Source organism: Hippoglossus stenolepis, chromosome 12 (genome assembly GCF_022539355.2).
Source record: "Hippoglossus stenolepis isolate QCI-W04-F060 chromosome 12, HSTE1.2, whole genome shotgun sequence".
In the NCBI taxonomy this organism is placed as follows: Eukaryota; Metazoa; Chordata; class Actinopteri; order Pleuronectiformes; family Pleuronectidae; genus Hippoglossus; species Hippoglossus stenolepis.
The window spans coordinates 19,966,809-19,984,960 of NC_061494.1; the positions used below are offsets into that span (position 1 = coordinate 19,966,809).

Below are 18,152 nucleotides of genomic sequence, written 5' to 3' on the forward strand. Positions count from 1 at the left end.
AAGGGATTTATTTCTTTCGTGCTATTTGAAATTGGTCTGTTTCTCAAAAAATATATTTTGTTTTTGTCCTCGTCTTTGTATCTTGTCCAGACTCCTGCAGCTGTGTCAGAGGACCATGGCTCTCCCAGTCGGCCGAGGCCTCTTCACTCTCTTCTCCTATCATCCTGTACCGACTGAACCTTTGCCTGTGCCCAAACTCAACCTGACAGGTAAAAGCTGTTAATGTTGAGATGTGAACGTTCTCACCGGTGCGTGTGCATTGGCTAATACCATTCGATAAACGGTTTATTGTGGAACAACCCAGACAAGTAAACATGTCTATTTCCAAGGGCAAAAACAACAATTAATGATTATAATATAATACAATTTTATAAAAATGTGAGAAAGTGTAGTGATTGTCCAGCTTGATGATCTTTTCTGATAGATGTTAGAAATGGGACGATGTCCATCAGGTTAACTTGTATAAATGACAGTGATTGTTTCCTATTCAAACAGTGAAAATAAGTAGATGAAAGTGCAACATGATCAAACCTGGGAAGTTGTGAGTCTTAGTCATTTGGAGAAATATATGAAAAGACATCGGTAATGTTGTCATGTTCAGTGTTTGTGTAGTTTATTCTTTTACCCTGTAGTTCTCTTGTTTCTCTGCAGGTCGAGCTCCTCCGAGGAACACGACGGTGGATCTGAACAGTGGGAACATTGATGTTCCTCCCAATATGACCGGCTGGCCCAGTTTCCATAACGGAGTCGCCGCCGGACTCAAAATAGCTCCAGCTTCACAGGTCTGTCTGAAACCAGAGGGGCTCTCCTCTCTCATCAGGCCTCATGTTCAGTTCTACATACCTGCAGCCGATCACCACTTTTTCTACAGACTGCCATGTTGGATATTTTCAAATTAAATTCGCTGTTTATATTCATAGACTTCATAATAAACCCTAATAATTTGGGTGAAGCTGTAATGTTTCCTCTATCGTCTCCATCAGGCAGACATTTTTATCTTCAATCTATTCAGAATGTTCACCTTTTGAAATTTGGAAATACTCAGAAACTACTTGCACTTGTTCAAGCTTGCATTGCAAACTTTCTCACCCTGTAGTAAACAACTCTTTCTTATTCCTGGAAAAAATATACTTGACTTCATTTTGTGTTTGTTAAGGTCGACTCAGCGTGGATCGCCTACAACAAGCCAAAGAGCCCCGAGCTGGCCAATGAGTATGCAGGCTTCCTTATGGCCCTGGGCCTCAATGGACACCTCACCAAGCTGGCTACGCTCAACATACATGACTACCTCACCAAGGTACACACACACACAGTCACACTCGCGTGTACGTTCTTCACAGCAGGAACAAAGCAAATATACACATTTTGTTCATAATCCTATAGAGTATTCACAGGTTTAGTGAACACCTTAACGCTCAGTTTACTGTTGATTGTTCTTTTAATTACTGTTTCCTATTGTGGTTTACACACACACACACACACACACACACACACACACACACACACACACACACACACACACACACACACAACACACACACACACACACACACACACACACACACCAACGTACAAAGAATTGCAAGGGAGTAAAACAAAAATGAACTTAAATACAGTTTACGCAAAGGCACCTCCAGTCTACTTTCATGGCATGGGCACACACACACAAACCCACACACAGTCATTCTTATACCCATTTCTCCAGATGACTGTATGAGATGTAAACTTGCATCAGAGCCAAGCAGCCAGTCAAAGTGAAACTCTGCTTTGAAACTAGGCTTCCCACTTTCAGGTGAGAAAAACAACAGGATGCAACGAGACAAAGCTTTTTTTTAATTCTTTTTACCCAATGTGTTCACACTGGGTCCGAGATCGATTCACTTTCAGTTCCCATAGTGATTGAAGGTGTGAAATGCAGCTGCAGATCATAAAGATGAGCGAGTTCTCTGTCTCAATCATCCCTCTATAAATACGATGTGAGAATACAGATTTTAAAGTTCCCGAGATTTGGAGAAAAGTGATTATATTAAAATGTAGCCGTCTCTCCTTAGATCCTTTCAGAAAACTGCCAGCTCAGAAAAAACTTAATAGATTGCACAAAATTAATGACAGGAATTAAATAAACTGTTATAAAAATGTTCAGTGTTTCATCACAATTCTTTTTTATTATTATACACAACTCTCTTTGAGTATTTGTGTTGTAACATGCAGGCAGAGCATGATTTGACAGACAAACACACACACACACACACACACACACACACACACCACACACACACACACACACACACAGAGGTGATTTACAGGGGGTCTAATGAGAGCTGTCAGTCACGTTGAGCTCTGTCAAACATTTTTCTTGGAAGAGAAGACTGTTGTTCAGAGAAAAATCCCTCACCTCAAATCCACTCTCTGTCATTCTGTCAGGGCCATGAAATGACCAGTATCGGGCTCATACTGGGCGTTTCCTCAGCCAAGCTGGGCACCATGGACATGTCAATTACCCGCCTGCTTAGCATACACATCCCTGCCTTGCTCCCACCCACCTCGACTGAGCTGGACGTGCCACACAATGTGCAGGTAAAGAGCGGGTGTGCATGCAAACCTTGCAAACATAATAATCAAAATAATCTGAGAACACATGATGCATATCTGCTGTACAACCCTGTACACAAACAGAAATTACCCTGTATGAAATTGAAACATTCAATTCTCTCCCCCGTCTTATCTGCAGGTTGCTGCTGTAATTGGCATCGGGCTGGTGTATCAGGGAACAGGACACCGGCACAACGCTGAGGTCCTGCTGTCTGAGATAGGTGTGTGTGTGTGTGTGTGTGTGTGTGTGTGTGTGTGTGTGTGTGTGTGTGTGTGTGTGTGTGTGTGTGTGTGTGTGTGTGTGTGTGTGTGTGTGTGTGTGTGTGTGTCTGGACGGATAGAGACATGAGCCTTTTCAAGATTTTTGAACGTTTTAAAGACAAATCAATCTATAGATCTGGAAAACAATGGTCATATTAATCTATATTGATAAGGACAATATTTGTGGGTTGCATTTAACACAAATTAACAAAGAAATTGTCTTAGGCCGCCCCCCTGGTCCAGAGATGGAGTACTGTACAGACAGAGAGTCCTATTCACTCGCTGCGGGACTGGCCCTGGGCATGGTCTGTCTGGGGGTAAGTGACTGAAGTCTTTAAGTTGTATTTTGAAGTCAAAATAGGGATGACTCTTTATCCCCCGTCCTCTCTTCCTTCATTCCTCTCTCTCTCTCCCTCCTTACAGCATGGCAGTAACCTGATTGGGATGACGGACCTGAATGTCCCTGAGCAGTTGTATCAGTACATGGTGGGGGGCCACCGCAGAGCTCAGGCTGGGGCCAACAGGGAGAGACACAAGTCCCCCAGCTACCAGATCAAGGTAGATGCACAGATCTAAGAATCAATAAACAATATTAGTGTTTGATCCTTCTGATTATGTCCTGGTGAAAGCTTTACTATATATAACACCTGTTGTATTTCACAGTATATCAACACAATAGTAAATGACAAGTGGTACGTGTGCCACCGACAACACAAAACAAAGTTTCACAACTGATAGAATAGGATAAAACGAAAGAGAGTAATGATAACCGATAATTATCTGACCAGTTAATGAGGTTAGCTAGCTGCTAACTAACAGCCAGGTTTCCTTCAAGCACTATCAATCATCGTTCCAGGAAGGTGACACTATCAATGTGGACGTGACGTGTCCAGGGGCCACGCTGGCCCTCGCCATGATTTACCTCAAGACCAACAACAGGTGAGAGAAGACAAATGACCTCTTTGAAAAAATGGCCCGTGTTTAATGTGATTGCAGACGCCTGATTTGTTACATTAATGTTTGATTGTGACTCAATCAGGTTTCCTACTGACCCACTCTTTAATTTTCTTCTGATACAAACCATTAAAGAAGATTATGCAAATGACAAAGAGCATGTGGGACCTCAGATCCAGTAAATTACACGAATATACAAACTTTATAACCGACACATACTCGTAAACCATGACTGTGTTAACTCTTATGGTGAGTTTTTACTATATTGCCAAAGTGTGGTTCTTTCTATATCATTGAGCAGAGCATCATAACTCACCTGATGAAAACTCTCACCCCTCCCTGAGTCCCGTTGTCACATTACGCTACAGAAGAACACGTCTCCTCCGTCTCGTAGCTTTCTGCAATTGGTCAAGAGGTTCCTGTCTTCTTCGAGGCTCGTCGATGCCGGCTGTCCATTGGCTCAGTGGGTGTTGAAGGACGGTATTAACACCCCCTTACCGCTTTGTGGTTTTCTCCACTAGGTCGATTGCTGATTGGCTGAAACCTCCAGACACTTGGTTCCTGCTGGATTTCATCAAGCCAGAGTTTCTGCTGCTGAGGGTCAGTGTAGCACTAGCTCTGTGTATGTGTGTGTGTCTAGTCATTTTTCTCACCTTTCTCTTAATATGATATACCTCTCTCTCTCTCCTTTTTCTTATCTGCCCTCACAGACTCTTGCTCGGTGTATAATCATGTGGGATGAAATCCTCCCTAATACCGAGTGGGTCAAGAGCAACATACCCCAGGTGAGAAAATACACACATATGCAGACGTACTGTATTTGAAGCTGTGATGCCACAAGTCACTATAACTCGTACAGAATTCCCAGCTGAGAGTTGTGGTTACTTGTTCTGCTCGAGGGCAGGTTTAATTAGTTTTACTTTTCAAATATTTACTCAGTTTAATTCGCTAATTTGCTTCAGACGTTCACACTGATTTTAAATATTTTGTCTGTGATTGTTGTTACAGAATGATCTCTCCAGCTTTATTGAGTCTTTTCATTTGTTGTCGTACACATTCACTGTCTAGTATCGCTCTCCAGTTTCACAGGAAGAAAAGAGCAGTGATTGCTTAGGGACTGACATTCAACAGATGATTAAAAAACACGTTACACTTATATTTATTACACCTATATCCTAAATAAGTAATTGGCACACATTTTTCCATTACATTTTTGGGTTTCCAGATCATGAGGGGGACATTTGACCCTTCAGAGGACATCAACATGGAGACAATGGCGTGAGTATTAAGAGAAAATCTGTCATTATGTTTCGACATTAAACCTCGCAGCTGTTCAGGAAATATTCTCTTAGTCCATGATTCTTCTACCACCTTCTGTGGTGGTTGTAGTTTTGCTCTTCCACCATCATGACTGAGCACGTCATGTTTTCTGTTTCTCTCAGCCAAGCCCAAGACTACATCACAGCCGGGGCCTGTATGGCACTGGGCCTACGCTTCGCTGGCTCCGCCAACTCCGATGCGTTCGACTGCCTCTACGAGTTCGCCAGGACCTTCATGAAGATCATGTCCTTTGCTGGTACAGCTGCTGTTGTAAGTGTTTTAATTTGTATATACGTGAATTTGTGCTTTGACCTTACAAGATGGTCACAGTTACACAGTTATGACAAAAGCCTCACTAACTTATACTTTGAGATGAGTTGAACATTGTAATTTCTTACGTTTCTCCTTTGTTCCTTCTTGCTCTTTCTGCCAACGTTTGTGTTTGTTCCCCAGCAAACTGGTTATTACAACCTGCAGACCGGTCTGTCCATGATCCTGCTGGCTATGTCCATGGTGATGTCTGGCACCGGGAATCTGAAGGTCCTGCAGCTCTGTCGCTTCTTCCACAAGCGAACTGGCGGCGAGATGAACTATGGCTTCCACATGGCTCATCATATGGCTCTGGGCCTGCTCTTCCTGGGAGGGGGCAGGTGAGATGCTCATACACTCGCGTTCATACACAAACAGCAGCTATTTAAAAGCTACTATATGCTTGGGGTCAAATCAACTGTGCAGAAAAGAAAAGCCAATAATTTTTTTTTAAATGAATAGACATTACACTGCTCCGGTCACCTCTATGGGGAATTTATATGGTATTTGACATTTGAGTAGTTTCTGATTAATGAATTATTTAAAATAACTCCAAGGGAATGATGTTTGGTAACTGAGATCCCAGCAGCAATAGAAATCATCTATATATAATATATAAAGGCACTTGGATGAAGCAGGTTAACAGCAACAGTTTTACACAATAGATTGAATAGTTGTTATTGCAGCAAAAGGGTATAAAATATAATAATCTCCTTCCTGTCTGTGGTGTTTTAAGATTATTTCTACATCTTTGAAATTTCTGGGTGAACAACAGGAACGGCCGAGTAGCATTTATTCTTGTTATGCTCTTACCCGCTCCTGCATCAGTTGGACAAATGTTTGATTCAAAATAACACCTCCCTCTTTACAAGCCCTCGCTCCTTCACGCTCCTCGAGTGTAAATACTCATTTGAGCGATACAGTATGTTTAGTCTGCTGAACAGTTTCCTACCTTGAGCATATCACCAACATGGAGAAATCTAAAAACTAATAGGATACACTTTAAAGTTATACATAACATAAAAAAACAAAATGACCACTGTGAAGAGTCTTGTGAAGCACATACACATGGACAAGAGTTTAGAAAGGGATCATTGTTTTGAAGCTGCTAGTGTCACTTCTGACCTCTGAGGGGCCTTTGAGCAAGGCATTGAGCACCCAAGTGTCCCTGTTATTTTGAAGTTTAGTCTTACGACAAAACTGCGTGCAAATATCGCTGGAATTAACTGTTTGATGAAGACACTGAGGTTAAATTATATTCTAGGTGTTGTCTAGAATATCACACGGTACTTGAACTGCAGCAGACTCCGAACTGAAAACATAGTGTACATACTGGAACACGCCCACTAGATTTCGGACGGCCGTTTCCGTGAAGAACCAGGTGCAACACATACACACGTCATGTGGGTGAGCCGTACAAATACACACAAGTCTATTTTGACCGCTGTGTTCTGCATAATGAATGACACACACACACACACACACACACACACACACACACACACACACACACACACACACACACACACACACACACACACACACACACACACACACACACACACACACACACACACACACACACACACACACACACACACACACACACACACACACACACACACACACACACACAAAAACCGGGTTCCTCAAACCACTGACCTTGGCCTGTGTATTTTCTGATTACATGTTTCTCCACCTACAGCCACAACCAGATGAACCTTTTGACTTTATTCAGGTTATGTTGTTATTTTAGACCTGCCAGCTGTGAGCAGAGCCTCAGTTTGAATGTCATGCTGTGTAGTGTGTTTCCCACGTGCCTGCAGAGGCTATATGTCATGCTGGAGAGCCGTCGTTTTGCCATGTCATTGTTTTAATTTCCTTTGTTGTCCTTTCAGTCCATTCCCCACTTTCATTTCACTGCCATACACACGTCTTTGCTCTTCTATGCATTTTGTCAGTGCTACATTGCCGTCATTCATTTTCTCACCTCTTTTTCTTCCTTCCTTTGCTTCCTCTCTCTCATTCTATTTGCTCAGTCGGTTTCTCTTCCCATTTATACATTTTTTTAACCATGAAACTGAAGTGAAAGTTGAGTTTTTTGCAACCCATAGTCACACTTGGCGTTCAGACTAATTGCTGCTACTCCAAACTGTCGGAGTAACAGCTCATGCCACAGGCTGACAGGGGCTTTCTCGGTGGCTTATCATGTTTGCGTGGGTTTCCTGGGAGTGGTCAAATGTCCTCCCGCACCAAGTCAGGCCGTGTAAGGTTTTCTGACTTGTACGTGAGGTTAGTTTGTCGGGGGCTGCCCACTGCCCCTAAAACATTTAGTGTGGTTCAAATGTAGACGACAGACTTCCTGTCATCTAATTAACTTCACACATCTTTGTGCGCAGTAGAAAACAATAGCAACACAGCTAGAACTTCACTTGTGAGGTTGCAAGTTTTATGTGTTGGTCAGCAAAAGTCTGTGACTGTTATTCGTTTCAAACCCAACACTGCTGATTTCTCACAGTGTGATCAAGGTTCCTAATCCAAGCAGTGGTATATACTCTATGCATACTATAGGGTGTAGCAATGATTCCAGCTCTTTTGGGCTTTTGACCTCTTAAAACAAATCCCTATCTCCTTATATCCCCTTGTTACTAGTTGTTGAGAACAATTTGAATTTCACCTGATTTTCACCTTCACCGACTGTGACTCTGTGTTTCAGGTCTTTTGAATTGTAAACTGAAGAAACAAAGAATGTAACGTTGAGGTTTTTAAAACATGCTAAACACGACTAAAGCCGTCCATTAAAGTGGAGAGCTAAGTAATTCACCTCAGTGCTCTTACAAGTAACCCGTGTGCAAGCAGCCTTTTATTATCTGACCCAACTTAAAGATAATGACTCCATTAGTCAAAGTAGACACTCAACTGGCAGCTATTACGTTTAAGAGGCGATGACGTTAACTGCATCAGAACGCACACCTGGATTCACTAACTTCACTTTGTGAGGATTGTTTCATGAGGACAATTTAAAAGCAAACTTCATTGTTACTTGTGGAAAAACCGTGTGTGAGTCTCTGTGTGAAAGACACAAGTCAAGTAACAGTATTTCTAATGTTTTTTGTCAGGTACACCCTGAGCACCTCCAACTCGGCCATCGCTGCTCTGCTGTGTGCGCTGTACCCACACTTCCCCGCTCACAGTACCGACAACCGGTGAGACTGACGCACACTCAAATTATTTGCAGTAAATACTTGGTTTACGTCTTGTAAATGCAAACACATGCACGTGCTGTAAAGTGTCCTGAACACAACACGCTGCATCCAGGAGAGGAACCTTGCATCAGGAGTCACATCTCACACAATGTATAAAATAATATATTATATTATACATTTCTCATGTTTTTCTGTAGTAATAATTTACTGTATACTGAATCTGTCTTGCCCACTTATATTTGACGGTAAATCTCAAACTCTTTGTGCCGCTGCAGCTACCACCTGCAGGCCCTGCGGCACCTGGCCGTGCTGGCTGCTGAGCCGCGTTTGCTGGTCCCTGTGGACGTGGACTCCCTGAAGCCCTGCTACGCCCTATTAGAGGTCACCTACAAGGTCGGTTTAACAAGGGCGGTCTGGCTGACACATGCAGACACACACACACACACACCTGTGAATCAAGGAGATGCTCACTTTGCCCATTAACAAAGCTTGTTTTTGTGAACGCGATATCTCCGGAACGCCTCGAGGGAATTCTCTCATGTTTGACACAAACATTCTCTTGAGCTTGGATTTCATTTTGGGAGCCAAAAGTCAAAGGCTAAGATCATGGTGGCCTCACGAAGTATGTTTATGTTTTTCTTGAACATGATATCTGAAGATCGGATTGAAGGAATTTGGTACAAACGTTCACAAAGATGAACCGATTCCATTTTGGTGCCTGGAGGTGAAAGGTCAAGGTCACAGTGCCCCTCATGTTCTTGTGAATGTGATATCTCAAGACTGCTTGAGGAAATTACTTAAACTTTTGATCAGTTGTCACTTGAACTCAAAGATATTGTTTTTAGGTTTCAGTGGTCTAAGGTCACAGTGTCCTTATATGAATCTGGAAAAAAAATATTTAGAAACATGTACATGGAATCTGCACTGATTGGCAGAGGGATGCGACCTCAGTGCGGTAATTCTAGTTTTACAGTTTGTCACAATATTGAGCTGCAATATGTTAAGCAACCAAGACCATAAAATGTTCTCAACCATTTGCTCGACTTCCGTATTCAGTCATGAAGAAGCTCAATGTGGACACTAGAGAATGAAACTCAACAGTAGGTTGTTCTGTTGCATAACCGGGCGTGCAGTTCCTCTCTCTATGTCTTTATCTCTGTCATACTTGTAAATTCGCCACACTTCCTCTTGACACACGCACACACGCACACACACGCACAGACACACACAAGCTAACATGAACTGTGACACACAATATGAGCCAATGTCAGTTCATTTCAAAATAACGCTCCTGCCCACCAAACCACCACGTTCTGCTTTTCATCTTTCGTTGCTGCCGTCAGCCGGGCTGCTTCCTCCGGCTCACAGCTTCAGTGTCCTCACACTCATTCACTCTCTGCCTTCTCTCACAGTTTGTCCCTGACTTATTTCAAAAGTATATATGAATTACAGTTAAAGTATAGTAGATGAAGAGAAATCTCACTTTGCCGTTCAGAGGGTATTGTTAATTTTGGCGCTGCTGTACCTTGACTGTTTCTGTCTGTACGATGTTGTGGGTCGGTGCAGGATTTTTGATGCAGTTGATTAAAAGCAACCGTGTTGACAGTCGCTTTCCTAGACCTGGGGAGATGACGAAGTGCGGATGTAGATCAAAGAACATGATCGAGCGTCTTAACACTTGTGATTCAAGCTGCTAGTGTTTCAGTACTTCCACATGTGACGGATTTGAAGGTCAAAGATGGACGTTGCTGTCCACAGTGGGGACGACGCCTGACAGCGTTCCTCACTTCAATTAGATTCACAGCAGCAAGCTCAGATGGACACCACGACGTCAATTACTCGTTACGTGACTCTTGCAAACATTCATGCACATTTTATAATCTTCTTGTTAATTTGTTTTATAAAGAATTCAGATGCAATTCTTTCATAAAATGTTAACATGATACATTTGAGCATTTAACTTGAAAAGCGAGAAGAGGTTCAAGTCTTGTATTTCAACTTTCTGGTAACATTATTGTATTCATAAGCACAAAAACCTGTTTCACTGTCACATGAACATCACCAGTTATCAGGGTTATTGAAGATGACTCCTGCTTAACACACACCCATGTTCCTTCTGTCAAATACTTAATTTATTCGATTTTACTCTCTTCATCAGAATAAGTCTACCCCTGTCTGACTTGGTTGAGTTGACTCAGGAGCGCCTCTGTAATATTCTGTTCTCTTAAAGGAATTTAGGCTTTCACAGCTCATATCTGTACTCTAATAATTATCTGCTCTCTGATCAAAGTCATGACTCTCACTATCATGTGTGGCCTGGGCAGAATTCTTGCCTTCACTCTTAATTTCCAGGAAGCAAGATTATTTCATCCGCCTCGTGTACGCTCTTCAATTCAGGTTATAGATCTTATCGATCAATTTCAATGCATCGGTGGTTAGATTTAACAATTAGTGTGAAACTGTGTCTGTATGTAACCCTTTAACCTTGTGTGTGTTGTGATGACGTATTTTTCTCTTGTTTCAGGCGACCAAGTGGTACGATGAGACGACGGTAGAGTTGATGGCCCCCACCATGCTCCCTGAGCTGCACCATCTCAAACGGGTAAAGTCTGAGAACAGCAGCTTCACAGCTTTGCAGCCCAGTGGAAACATGATCTGATCTCCTCACCTTTTTATCACCTAACATGCAAATTTTTTTACATTTGCTTATTGCAGGTGAAGGTGAAGGGGCCACGTTACTGGGAACTGTCCATTGATCTCAGCAAAGAAACACAGCATCTGCAGTAAGTGGGGCCGGGCAATCAACAAATATCAGCAATTATCACAACACAACTTTCATCAGTGGCAATATAACAAATGCTTAACATATCAATATAATTCCTGTGCATTGTGTAAGCACAGTGAAAAGGTACAACACACAATTGATCCACCTCAGATGTGTAAAATGTTTAAAGTGTTTATCATGGAGTTTAAAACCTCAACCTTCACTCAGGAGCACAAATCGGTCTTTAAACCTAAAATAAATAATAATGTGACATTTTGTGTGTTAATTATAAATATTGAATATAATCTGAATTATTATCTTGATATAATTTCCCCCAGCTCTAGCAGTAAGTATAGAGGAAACCGCTTGTCTTTGAAACTGATGTAAACCGTGAAGAGAATAACAGAAACCACCAAATACACTGATCATTCATAGATGGATAAGTAGAATCCAGGAATTCACTCTGATCTCATGTATTGATGAGGTTAATTGATTTAAAGAACAGCTTCTCTCTCCCTCAGGTCCATCCTCTCTAGACACGGGGTGCTGTATGTAAAACTACGGGCCGGCCAGCTGCCCTACAAAGACGACCCTCAGGGCTGGAAGAGCCTGTTGGCCTCCACCGTCAACCACCGAAACTCCGGAGTCCAAGCCTTCAAGGTCTGTCACACGTACGCAGTAACACCTGCAGCCGTCACTGGAGGTCCGTTCAGATTCTGTAGAGCAGAGAGAGCGATGTGGGCAATTTGAATCTGAATGTACAGACCAAACAAACCATGGCCTCCTTTTTTCTTTTTTTAATTGGTCACTTATTTTTGCAGGCTGTTTTTCTTACTACAGTTTAACTCTGCTGAAATTGTGTGGAGAAGTAATAATACTCATGGATACACTGAGACTGAAGTAAAAAGGAGATGGAGAAATAAAGAAACATTTTCTGTTGAAAGAAATACACACAAAAAATGCCTAAGATACACATTTAGAGAAACAAGTTTGCACCAACAACAACAACAACGGGCTGCAAATAGAAGCGAGTGCAATTTAGGTGACCTCCTCCCCTGTGGCTGGTTGTTTCCAGTCTTGGCAGGTTGTCACTACGGTTTCACCAGGCAGCTCTGTGGCTGACAGACTATTACTGGTTTCCAAATGGCCTTAGTGTATGCTGTCAATACACCTGCAGGTCCACAGAACACACGTCATTTATTCCACTCGTCCTCACTGTCCTTCCTCCCCCTTCATCTTTTTCTTCTTGTGCATTCATCTTTCCTTCCTTTCTTCCTTCCCTTGATTGCATCTCCTCGCACACTTCTCTCCTATTGTCTAAAAAAAAATCTTTTCCTTATTCTTTTCTCGTCCTCGACTGTCTTTGTCTTGTTTCTCTATTCTTCCTTTGTGTGTTTGTGAATCTAAATAATTTTACTCTTTCCTCATGTGTTCTTTTTTTGTTTCGCAGCCTGAAGCCATCTCAACATTCACCTCCGAGCCGGCCCTGGTCTCCTTTGCTGAGCTCTTCTGTAAAGCATCTGATGGAATGAAACACGTGAGTTTGAGTGCACAGAAATAGGCAATTAAGGATTCAGTTCCTTGCCCGAGTGCACTTCAGCATACCGACTGGACGAGCAGGGGATCAAACCGCCAAACATCTGATTAGTGGATGACCTGCTCTTCCTCCTGAGCCAAGGCTGATTTGACTTTCACTATCAGGACAGGGCCATGATTATCTAAAAGAAATGTAATCTCTGCAGCAAAGTCTTTAAAGTCATGTCCTGAATATGGAAAAACTGATTTAATGGAAAAACAAACCTTAAATGTACGGAGCACACTAAGAACAGACATGCTCCAGATGCCATGACCGATGCGTCATCTGGTTAATCACTTGACTCATATTTTCTGAGTAAAGAGGCGGCTTCCTCACACCTCCAGGTTAATTGGTTGGGTCGCTGGCTTCAGCTTTCACAGTGAAATGGAAGAAAATTTGTCATTTTCTAGCGTAACCGTCAGTAATTGAATTTAACGACAACAGATTTCTGTGCTGTTTATCAGTTATTATCAGTCCAGTGACACCAGCTCAGTCTTTCCTGCTTCTCCTTTGCGTCTCCTTGTTTATTTAATGTCAACACCTTCTTTCTTGTTACATTTAGGAAGTTGTGTTTCCTGGCAAGTAATTGCAAGATTCTTTGGTGTCTGGTTTTTATTAATGTAGCGTTAAATAGCTCCATGTCTAGACCTGAACGCACAGGCTGCATCCTGCCAATCTCCCCATGTCTGCTAGATGTGAAGAGATGGCCTTGAAAGTATAGTTGTTAGTTTGTACAATTTCTAAATGAGTACACCTTAACCTTCTGGCGGAGTTCAGATTATTACTTTATCTTTTAAGGAAATGCCTGTGGTTTCCTTTTACTGATTTAAAATGAATCAGTTTGGATTTTGTGATATAAAAAGGCTGAATTCCATGGTCAGGTTTGACAAGTTCCTTTTTTGTCCCCATTCCATTGCTTCCAGTTTATTTAGATGTCATTTAAAATGTATTAGTTTTGTGTAGAGGAGAACTGTCCCAAAAAAGATCCCCACAAACTTACATACCCAAGATTGGAAAACAAAAATGATTGGTTTACATCACAGGGGTTTGATGTGGCTGTATAAACCATAGACTTTATATAAAGCTGGACGACATGAAGCCAGACCATCCTGCACAGTTCCTTGTGTCTGGCTGCAGTATGAATCGTAAGCCCCACCTCCTCCATGTTAGTTAACAGGACATGGACTAAACCTTTAGGTACTTCTCATCACACTGATGGTAGGTAATGATTGACAGCTGAGACTGACTGGGGATCAATGGAGCGTGTGTATCGGTGGGACCTCGATACACGACTCCACACCATAACCACTACTGCACAGACTCCAAATTACATTAAAAGCACAAGATTGCAGCCCCTTTATCAGTTTATTCATTATTTTAGCTTCAGTTTTTATTCAATAGGAGGAAATGGAGACATGTCGTCGGTGTTTAATTACAGCCTATGGTGTAAAACAGCATGTGTAATACCTAAACCACACAGACTAACACAATGTGTGTTGTGTTTGTGCAGAGGGAGGATACTCTGGTGTTGTTCTCGGCCATGTTGTACGAGTGTGTGACACAGGAGTGTCCAGAGATGTTGCCCACATATATCGCTATTGAGCAGGTAAAACACACACACACACACACACACACACACACACACACACACACACACACACACACACACACACACACGCACCTCTGTTTCATACCTTGACAATTTCATTCATAATAAATAATAATAAAGCCAATGTTCCCATGAATAAATAAGTAAACGCTGTGAAATTAACTGTAACGTGTCTGTAGGTTGATTTTCATTTTGTAGGAAAGCTGTTCACGGGGATTTTGAAATATGCAGTTACTGATATTCGAAGTTATTAAAACCTAACGTCACTGTCGGAGATAAACATCTGATCTGCACATACAAAGGTTTTTTTCAAATCCTGCGTCTCCGCTGCTGTGTGTTAGGCGGTCGGTGCTCTGCGTCGGGGGGACCTGCTGCAGACCTTCCCCCTTTGGCAGCTGCGTCTGGTGGTGGAGTTGTGGGACGGCAGGGTGCTGCGGGCCGCCGCGAATCGCCACGACGCCCTGCTCACCTCCGAGTTCCTGCCCGTCATGAAGAACATGGTGGATGCAGCGCTGGACAGCTGGCTCAAGGGTGAGGAGAGGCAGGAGGGAGGGAGGGAGGAGTGTTTGACTCGTATCAAGTGAAAATATTAAAAACATTTTCATATATATTTTCTTTAAATTAAACAGAGATTTAGATAAAAGATAAATAAAGAGGTTTCAACTTTAAAGAAGCATCACTTATTAACACCATTAATATTTTTGCCTTTTGTTCAGGAAACCAAGTGTCAGGTGTGTCACTGCTCTGAGATTTCACAGGCTGGATGTGTTTCATCTTGTTTCCCTGGACTGGGTGTAGCAGCCTAATGTCATAGTTTAGAAGTTAAACAGGCCGTGTATACACTCAACAAACACACATTCCATCCCTTACTGGTACATGCACACCCACACACACAGAGGCGTGGGAAACAGGTGTCGTGGGACAAAGCCTGTGATCATGTAAACAGATCCAACTTGCCTTCACCGTCATGTTTCATGAAGACTCTTGTTGCTGGCAGACGAATCAAAGAACAAACCAAACTAACTTGATCTCGAGCATCAAGAATCTTGCTGTTCTCTGGAACTCACCCATGAATCGAACCTTGTTATTTTTATTGCCATTCTGGGGTTTTTCTCCTCTACTCTCCAGATGTGAGAGGAAACACTTAAGTTAGTTTCTTTGATACATAACTTGAGAACAAATTAGTTTCTTGCATCTTGATTCCCATCATCAACTCTCTTGTTTAAGATAAAACAGTTACAACGGAAAACGTGTTTGAACAGATATTTGTTTTTACAGCTTCTTTAATTCAAAAGAGTTTTGTTTTCCGAAGTTTAATGTTAAATTTGTCTTGTAAACGCAACGTTTGTTTTGAGTTTGTCACCTGGTAAAAAAACACATTTATGCAAATAATCGCTACAGGTACAGTAATCTATTACACAAACACCCACCTATGAATAAGAAATACCTGTTTGACTGTTTGACCTGTGTGTTTTCTGCTCTAGACAACAGCTCAGTGCTGAGGTCCTACCTGAGGGGCGAGGCCCTCCCTAAGGACACCCAGTCCATCACGTTGGCCTGCTTCCTGGTGTACCGCTCGATCCCCTGCCTCAGGAACACACACACACAGCTGGAGGGTGAGACTAACATGTTATCACCATGTACGAGTGTGTGCAGATACACAGTAGATTTTCATGCAAACGCTCAGTACACAGAGCAGGAGTTAAACTCCATCGTGCACTTGCAATTCTGAGGTACTTCCCTTGATTATATATTAATGTTCTGCTTCTCAATATTTCTTCTTTACTACGAGGGAAATACTTTAGTTTTTGTAGCACTGCATTGATCGTGTTGGAGGCACAGCCGATGTTTCTGAATACAGGCTGTGTGAATTTCTCTTGATTGAGAGTTTTGATTCGTTCACAGTATTTATATTGCACCTAGATCTGCTTTATAATCACAAAATACATGGAAATCTCACTTTTTTACAATATGGGGACTTAAACTAAAGGATCTGAATTCTTCTTCCACCACTGAGGATGTTATAATAGAGTCGTCTTTATCCAAATCCCATCCCAACAACTTGAGTATATGGAACAATAACAGTCGTACTCCTGTAGCAGTGATGTTCACCTCATCTGAAGCTCTGTCCTCTCTCCCTGCAGGCTGCAGCTCACTCGGGGACTTGTTGTCACGTAGCAGCCGGCTGGGCATCCCGCTCAGAGACCTGCTCAGGCTGGTGCCCGTCCTGCTGGGCTCTGCGTTAAATCCACAGACAATGCCGGGCTTCCCTCTGCACGCGTGTTGATACCGCTGCAGTTCACAGCCTTATGCTCCCGCTGCGAGCACAGGTAGGACAGACCGCTGATACCTGCAGGTGTTTGTAGCAAGTGGGAGAAAATCTGACTCTAAGACGTCCTCGTTGCATCTGTGTGGCCGCACCTCCTCCAAGTAGAAAAAACACTTTGTTTCCTTCTCAGCCACAAAAAAAGTCTAATCAGATTTAAAGCTTTTGTAATATAATATTTGTATTTAGTGTTTTTATTAACAGTGTAAAGAAAGTTTAGGCTTCAGTAATTTTGCAGTGCAGAAGCCAGTTCTCTGGTGCCACATATGCGAAACGGGGACTCGTACGATGGACGTCACTCGCTCAGAAGTCCAGCAGGAGGCAAAGGACAGAAACGACTGCTCAGTGCAAAATGAAGACTCTCCACAATTCAGGCTACTGTCCTGTGAAGACGGGAAAACTGAGGCGAGACAATAAAATCGTAAAAGTACGCGCACACTTCATGAATACTGTGGTTTATTCTCGTTAACATTTCCCCACGAGGCGGAAAATCTTTCAGGAAAATGTGTGTTATTCTCATATTGCCTCCAACCGCTGTGCGTCCCAGTGTCTAACCCATTAAAAATCAACAACCTCTGCCGCAACGATTTCGATTCCCAAACTGAGCAACGGAACCCTGATGTCATGAAGACGTTGTGTGGGAGGATCTGCAGTTTGAGCTCAACTTGGCATTTCAGATTATTTTTAACCAACACAACATTCCAGTGAAAATGGAAAACATTCCCAAAACAAACCAATGGCCCACACCCGCTTCACAGAGCTGCAACACACAGATCCGCTCCTCACACTCAGATCAAACCCATTAGACTTTCTGTTGGGTTCTTTGTGTGCATAGACACACAGAGCTGGAGAAAACATCTCATCCACCTCAGAATTATCAACTGCTCATAACACGTTTCCATTTGTGCTTGAGAAATACGTTTTGTCCCTTGTATTCAGTCATTAGCACCAAAGGTTACACATTAAAACAGCATCTTGTGTCCTCCTGAAGACAAAGCTTCTCCAAACCTTCTTCTCAACACTCAAACTATTTAAGGACTCAGGCACGACTCATACTTTTTTATAGATAAAAACGAACTTCCAGACTTGGAGGATAATTGTGGTTTCTTCTGTTTTTCCTTAGTAGCTTATTTCCACACAGCTTCTGTGTCAAACTAAACACCAATGATTCTCTCATCACTCTGAGACTCGGTTGTTTAAACACTCAATGAGATACCACACATTCCAAACTTTCT

The 18,152-nt window shown here is 42.4% G+C and overlaps 1 protein-coding gene across 2 annotated transcripts in view; it reads left to right on the forward strand.

Annotated features, from left to right (window-relative positions):
- The window catches only part of anapc1 (anaphase promoting complex subunit 1), a 34,095-nt gene extending 16,740 nt beyond the window's left edge, over positions 1 to 17,355 (forward strand). The window contains exons 31-53 of one of the 2 annotated variants that reach the window (XM_035172962.2): positions 91 to 209; positions 652 to 782; positions 1,157 to 1,297; positions 2,425 to 2,577; positions 2,732 to 2,813; positions 3,079 to 3,170; positions 3,277 to 3,411; positions 3,689 to 3,792; positions 4,329 to 4,407; positions 4,518 to 4,592; positions 5,033 to 5,085; positions 5,250 to 5,397; positions 5,581 to 5,777; positions 8,556 to 8,642; positions 8,918 to 9,035; positions 11,167 to 11,244; positions 11,358 to 11,425; positions 11,928 to 12,066; positions 12,857 to 12,943; positions 14,493 to 14,588; positions 14,933 to 15,122; positions 16,076 to 16,207; positions 16,736 to 17,355. In XM_035172962.2, coding sequence (XP_035028853.1) covers positions 91 to 209; positions 652 to 782; positions 1,157 to 1,297; positions 2,425 to 2,577; positions 2,732 to 2,813; positions 3,079 to 3,170; positions 3,277 to 3,411; positions 3,689 to 3,792; positions 4,329 to 4,407; positions 4,518 to 4,592; positions 5,033 to 5,085; positions 5,250 to 5,397; positions 5,581 to 5,777; positions 8,556 to 8,642; positions 8,918 to 9,035; positions 11,167 to 11,244; positions 11,358 to 11,425; positions 11,928 to 12,066; positions 12,857 to 12,943; positions 14,493 to 14,588; positions 14,933 to 15,122; positions 16,076 to 16,207; positions 16,736 to 16,878 — 2,647 coding nt within the window. In that variant the 3' untranslated portion in view covers positions 16,879 to 17,355. The remainder of the gene's footprint in view (positions 1 to 90; positions 210 to 651; positions 783 to 1,156; positions 1,298 to 2,424; positions 2,578 to 2,731; positions 2,814 to 3,078; positions 3,171 to 3,276; positions 3,412 to 3,688; positions 3,793 to 4,328; positions 4,408 to 4,517; positions 4,593 to 5,032; positions 5,086 to 5,249; positions 5,398 to 5,580; positions 5,778 to 8,555; positions 8,643 to 8,917; positions 9,036 to 11,166; positions 11,245 to 11,357; positions 11,426 to 11,927; positions 12,067 to 12,856; positions 12,944 to 14,492; positions 14,589 to 14,932; positions 15,123 to 16,075; positions 16,208 to 16,735) is intronic. The other variant, XM_035172963.2, reaches the window with a different exon arrangement.
- Positions 17,356 to 18,152: the final 797 nt, after the last annotated feature.